This window comes from Mesoplodon bidens (genome assembly GCF_964165515.1).
Source record: "Mesoplodon bidens genome assembly, chromosome: 15".
Lineage (NCBI taxonomy): Eukaryota > Metazoa > Chordata > Mammalia > Artiodactyla > Ziphiidae > Mesoplodon > Mesoplodon bidens.
In genome coordinates, this window is record NC_138171.1 from 87,019,312 (window position 1) to 87,025,816 (window position 6,505).

The 6,505-nt window shown below is 52.1% G+C and overlaps 1 protein-coding gene across 1 annotated transcript; it reads right to left on the reverse strand.

The window, feature by feature from the left end:
- Positions 1–816: 816 nt before the first annotated feature.
- Positions 817–6,001, reverse strand: LOC308628373 (allograft inflammatory factor 1-like; the record flags this gene model as incomplete). The annotated part of the gene is made up of 3 exons (XM_081255192.1): positions 817–829; positions 1,091–1,705; positions 5,958–6,001. 3 exons carry the CDS (start codon positions 5,999–6,001, stop codon positions 817–819), a joined length of 672 nt encoding a protein of 223 aa, XP_081111318.1.
- Positions 6,002–6,505: the final 504 nt, after the last annotated feature.

The following is a 6,505-nucleotide window of genomic DNA, read 5'->3' on the forward strand; positions in this document are numbered from 1 at the left end:
TACAAGGTGGATCAGGGCTCTAGAACCCTAGTCCATAATAAAAACCACAGGTGACCCCAATCGAATCCCCAAGCACAAGGTTTTGAGTGATCTGGAAACAGAATGATGAATTAGAGAGACATTGGACATGGCACATGTCAGGACAAAGTGGGGGGCCTTAAAGCTTATAATGGGTTGTCAATAAATACCTGTTGAATGACGGAGTGAGTGCGTGAATGAATGAATGAATGGTGTGAGGAAGGTGTGAAGGCAAATGGGAAGCAGAGTCGGGTTTCAAGCAGGTCGGGCTCAGAAAGGCAGCCCAGTTCTCAGCTCCTGGCCTGAGAGCAGTGCTGCCTCTGTCTGCCATGAGCATTTGAGTCCTCATCCTCCTATCCTGTTGCCCTCAACGTCCTCCCTAAAGGGTGGGACCAGACTGAGCTGAATCCCCTCCCCCAAGGCCCCTGGATCCCCTCTGCCTCTGAAGCCCCAGCAAGGGTCAGGGGGAGCCGCACCCTTCCTCTGAGCTGCCTGTAAAGGTGTGGCCAGGGGGCAAGGCTAGAGGATTCCTCTGGAACCTTCTTGAAGGGTTCAGATTGCAAGTCCCTCTCCTTCTCTCCTCCTCTCACCTCCCTAAGGATAAGACGAGGCGTGGGCTGAGAGGGGACCAGCTGGGGAGGTGGGACGCTGCGTGGCCACATCCTGGCCCACCCAGGAGCAGTGGAACCACAGAGCTGTCCGAGGCTACCCTAACGAGGCCCTTCAGCCTTATCCCGACTCCGGGGTCTTCTGAAAGGGGCTGAGGGCCTCACCAGGGCCAGGCTAGGGTCCCAGGCCTTAGCTCAGTGACCTGGAAGGACAAACAGTGCCAGCTTCCAGTGCGGGAGTCACAGGCTTCTGGTCTCCCTGTCCTGGCCCTGCTCCCTCTGGTTTTTGGTTTATTGTCAGCCCTTCTGCACAGGGAGGAGAGACGCAGGGAACAAGAGAAGGAGGCGATCGGGACTCCCCAACCCAGAGCCCCTTTAAGGCGGTAATTTATGCTATACAAAGAGATCACGGACTCTGCTGATGAAAAAACAAACGCACAGCGACCAAACAAAACAAATATGACACATCGCAGTGCGCCAAGAAGGGCAGTGAGATCAGGAGGGAGGAGCCGAGCGGGGAGGGCGGGGCCGGCCCGGGCGGGCGTCCTGGGGCGAGCTGGCAGTGCCCCTCTGGAGGGGGGCCCGCTGGCTGGGGGCTGCTCTCGTTGGCTTTTCCTTCAAGCATCATGAGTAGCTTGAGGACCGCCGACTGTTTCCTCGGCATCATGTTCACAAAGTCTCCGTAGGAGATTGTGTCGCTGACACTGCCCGCCACCTCCGAGATCATCTTCTTCATCTCCAGGTGCGTCTTGGGGACCCCGAGCTTCTCCATCGTCCTCTTTAAAGACATCAGATCAGTCTCGCCCTCATCGTTCAGGTCAAACTCCAGGTACTTCTCTTTAAAGGCTGCAGGTTTTTTCGGCAGGTTCTCTCCATCACTGTACTTCTGGTCACAGAGGAACTCCCGGTTGATCTCGGCCGGCCTCCTCTCCTGCCGGGCTTTGAGCAAACCAAGCGCTTTCCCTCCTTGGAGCCTGTTGCTGAGCGCAACCGATGTGGTGGGCACCGGGCTTCCACCGGCTCGGGGCTTCGCGACCGCGGCAAAGGGATGAGGGGGACGGGCGCGCGCCTGGTCCAAGCTGCACGGCGTGTGGCGGCGGGATCAGTACATGAATCTCAAAATTGGGATTAAAACGTCAAGTTGCAGGGCTTCCCTGGGGGCGCAGTGGTTAAGAATCTGCCTGCCAGTGCAGGGGACACAGGTTCGAGACCTGATCTGGGGAGATCCCACATGCCGTGGAGCAACTAAGCCCGTACGCGACAACTACTGAGCCTGCGCTCTAGAGCCCGCGAGCCACAACTACTGAAGCCCGCACACCTAGAGCCCGTGCTCCGCAACAAGAAGAGCCACCGTGATGAGAAGCCCACGCACCGCAACAAAGACCCAACACAGCCAAAAGTAAACAAATAATTAATTTAAAAAAAATTAAGTTGTAAAAGTATAGATGTACTGTGACATCTTTTTTTTTTTTTTTGGCGGTACGCAGGCCTCTCACTGTTGTGGCCTCTCCCGTTGCGGAGCACAGGCTCCGGATGCGCAGGCCCAGCGGCCATGGCTCACGGGCCCAGCCACTCTGCGGCATGTGGGATCTTCCCGGACCAGGGCACGAACCCGTGTCCCCTGCATCAGCAGGTGGACTCTCAACCACTGCGCCACCAGGGAAGCCCCTGTGACATCATTTTTATGTCTAAAAATAATTTTAAGATAACTACTGTATTTATGGATACACATATAAGTAGCACAACCATAAGGAGAGACCATTGTAATGATAGTAAAGATTAATTCAGACTCTAGTCACCTCTGGTGGCCAGCGCATGGGAGGAGGGAACAGTTGCAGGAGCATCATAGGTTCTCAGGTGTTTGTTCTGTTATTAAACGTCATGGTTTACATACATATTTACATATTTTTATGTTACTGTGCGTGTATCAAATACTTTTCATTGAGAAAGGAAAAAGATACTGGAACTCATAAGAGCCCAATGAGATGGCCGATTAAAAAATGTGTATCCTAATTCTGGTTCCAGAATTCCAACCGTGGAGTAAATAGTCACAGTAACTGTTTATCCAACTATGGTTTATCTCTCACATTGATTACAATGAAAAATTCCAGAGAGGATATCAAATGCAACCCTGTGAGGTTGGTGTCGCGTAGCAGGGCAGGCTGATGAGGATCTGAAGTCAAACTTGAGTAACGACCTGAAAGAAGGGCGAGTCGGGGGCTGCCTTTCCCATGTTGACCCCCGGGTGGGCCCGTCCCTGCACTTCGTGGCAGCACTGACGGTAAACCCCAGGGGAGGTAGAGACCCTGAAGACAAGGGGAAGGGGCCCCACAGAGCCGGAGGGGGTGGGAGAAATCCCAGAGGCGAGTGGGCTTCAGGAGGACACGCCCAGTGCCGTGTGTGACCAAGGCTCCCACAGAGGCGCATCAAAGACTTCAAGGCCTGAACCATCTCCCCAGTCCCAGCGCATGTGCCGGATGGAGCCCAGCAATGTGGGAAAGGCGTTGGAGTGGAACCCGTAACAGACCACTGCCTGCAGAAGGAGAGCTGGACTGTGCCGTCTGGGCCTAAGCAGGTCGGTCTGCTGGAGCCACAGCAGCAATGACAAGGCAACACCCACTGGAGTGTTAGCCAGGACCCAGCATCTCCCAGCACAGTATGCAAGCATCCAGCACACAATCCGAAATTCCTCGACTCACAGAAGAAACAGAACAAGGAAAGAGACAACCAACAGATGCCAATCCCAAGACGACCCGGAAGTGGTAAAAGGATCAGTTAAAGATGTTAAAGCAGCTCTTCTAACCGTCCATCATGAGGATAAGGTGAATAATCTCGAGAGGCCGGGAGAGGTAGGAGTTCTCTGCAGAGAAGTAGAAACTAGAAAATATAACCAGAGGGAACGTTTATAATTGAAAGAATGCCGTATCTGAAATTAAACAAAAAATCCTGGGATGGGCTCAGCAGCAGAATGGAGATGAAGGGGGAGGGGTTCAGGAAACCTGAGGTGGGTCAAAGGGAGTCATCGCTGTGCAGAGCAGAAAACAGAAGTTTGGGGAGAAAGAGCATGACCTCGAGGATGACTGGGCAGCACCACAGGGTCCACCACTCCGCACGGAAGCGCCACAAGGAGAGAGAAGTTGGCATAGAAAGTAATATTTCAGGAAATCATGGCCCAAACTCCCTAAATTTGGTGAAAAACTTCCATTTAAAGAGCCTTGATCTATTCTTCCATTCTCTAAGAGACCCAAATGTCAAGCCTACAACTATAAAACCTTTAGAGGAAAAGATAGGGGAGAATCTTTGTGACCTCAGAGTTAGGCAGAGCTTTTTGAAAAATTGAGGAACTGGACTGAATCAAAAACATTTGCTCTGTTCAGAGAATGAAAAGAGAACTCGCAGACGGGGAGAAAACATTTGGAAATCCCATCTCTTAACAGCTTGTGTCCAGAATATATAAAGAACTCTGGAAACTCAACAATACGAAAATAAACCAAATTTTAAAATGGGTAAAATATCACAACATACATGTTTCCAAACAGGATATGTGGACAGCAAATAAAATGCATGAGAACTAAGCAAGTTAGCCCTTAGGGAGATGCAGGTTAAAGTGACAGTGAGGGGCTTCCCTGGTGGCGCAGTGGTTGGGAGTCCACCTGCCGATGCAGGGGACGCAGGTTCGTGCCCCGGTCTGGGAGGATCCCACATGCCGCGGAGCGGCTGGGCCCGTGAGTCATGGCCACTGAGACTGCGCGTCTGGAGTCTGTGCTCTGTAACGGGAGAGGCCACAGCAGTGAGAGGCCCGCGTACCGTAAAAAAAAAAAGTGACCGTGAGATGGCCCTACATGTTTATCAAATGGTGACAATAAAACTGGCAGAACCAGGTGCCAGTGGGTGTTTAGAGCCGGACAGCTCTTTGTTGCCAGAGGGAATGCAAAATGGCACCATCAACCGTTCTTAAACAGTTTCTTAAGCACACGATGGCCTTAAAAGCGAGTCGTCCCATCCAAAGTATCTACCCTAGAAAACTGAAAACTGGTGGTCACACAAAAACATGTACCTGAAATGTTAGGCTTCATTTTTAATTTTAATTTATCAAAGTATAGTTGATTTACAATGTTGTGTTTATTTCTGCTGTACAGCCAAGCAATTCAGTTATACACACACACACACATACATACATATGTATTCTTTTTTATATGCTTTTCCATTATGGTTTATCCCAGAGTATTGAATACAGTTTCCTGTGCTATATAGTAGGACCTTGTTGTTTATCCATCCTGTATGTACTAGTTTGTATCTGCTCATCCCAAACTCCCAATCCATCCCTCCCCCTTGACAGCCACAAGTCTGTTCTCTGTGTCTGTGAGTCTGTTTGTTTCATAGATAAGTTCATTTGTGTCATATTTTAGAGCCCACTTATAAGTGATATCATAGGGTATTTGTCTTTCTATGTCTGGCTTCACTTAGGTATGATCATCTCTAGGTCCATCCGTGTTGCTGCAAGTGGCCTTACTTCGTTCTTTTTTATGGCTAACATTCCATTGTATACTGTATGTACCACATCTTCTTTATCCGTTCCTCTGTGGAGAGGCTTCATTCTTAATTGCTGTCTGTCCTTCAGCTGGTGGACAGGGTACGTCCACACAGTGGACTAGCGTCCTCAGCACCAGAGAGGACACACTGACGCCACGGGTCCATCCCAGGTGCCTCATGCTCCCTGGGGGAAGCCTCCCCTCCCCTCCCCCAGCCTCTGGGCAGAGGTTGGCCCTCCTGGGGACACTGGCTGCTCCGTGCGTCCATCACTGTGCTGGGAAGTGGGGCGCCAGGTGTAGCATGGGTTGGGGGAGGGGAGGCGTGCTCTGTGGAGGATTTAAAATCAATACCAAAGCTGATTAGGGTCCATCTGCCTTATCACCAGGCGCTGGCGATTCCAGCAGCACCTCTGTCACCCACTCCTTCCCGGGAGAAGTTTTCTTGTTGGTCTAAGTTCTCAGCAATTCTGCCATCACGGCTGAATTTCAATACTTCTGTGTATGTTATGGGTTGAGTTGCTTCCCCCAAAAGATGTCGAAGTCCTACCCCCCCGCCTGTGAACGTGCCGCATTGAGAAGTAGGGTCTTTGTAGATGTCACGAGTTAGGCTGAGGTCACTGGGGCGGCCCTAATCCTGTACGACCAGTGTCCTTATAAGAAGGGGACACTGACGGGGGAAGAAAGCCGCGGGCAGATGGTGGCAGAGACGGGGTGATGCACCCACCAGCCCAGGAGCCCCTGGGGTCGCCAGCAAACCACCAGCAGCACAGGGAGAGGCCCAGAGCAGACCCTCCCTCACGGCCTGGGGGGAAGCGACCCTGCCGACACCTCCATCTCCGACATGGCGCCTCCAGGAGAGAGCAAGCATGCATTTCTGCTGCTTCAGCCCCCGGCGTGAGGTCCCGTTGCAGCAAACTCGCAGTCGGCACGGCCTCCTTCCTTAGTCTTTAATAGAAGCCGTCTTCTGCCCGAAGTCGATTCAGAAACTAGCTCCCTGGTTGCCCTTGGCCCCAGCACCCCAAAGGCCGAATTCACAGTGAGGTCACGCCGGTTTGGATCCGTGGGGTCACAGTTCACGTCCTCCCCTGCGGGGTTATCTTTTCTCTGTTGAAACAGCAGGTTCGAAATAAACTCCAGAAGCACAGAGGCTGCTTTTCCGTCGCCGCTGTAACCAGTGACCACAAGACTAGTGGCTCAAAATAACAAATTTGTCACAGGTCCCGTGGGAAGTCCAGACTGCATCTCACTGGGCTGAGACCAAGGGGTCAGCCGGGGTGTGCTTCCCACCACCGGGGGCTTCAGGAGGGAACCCGTTTCCTGGCCTTTCTGGCTTCTAGAGGCACCCAT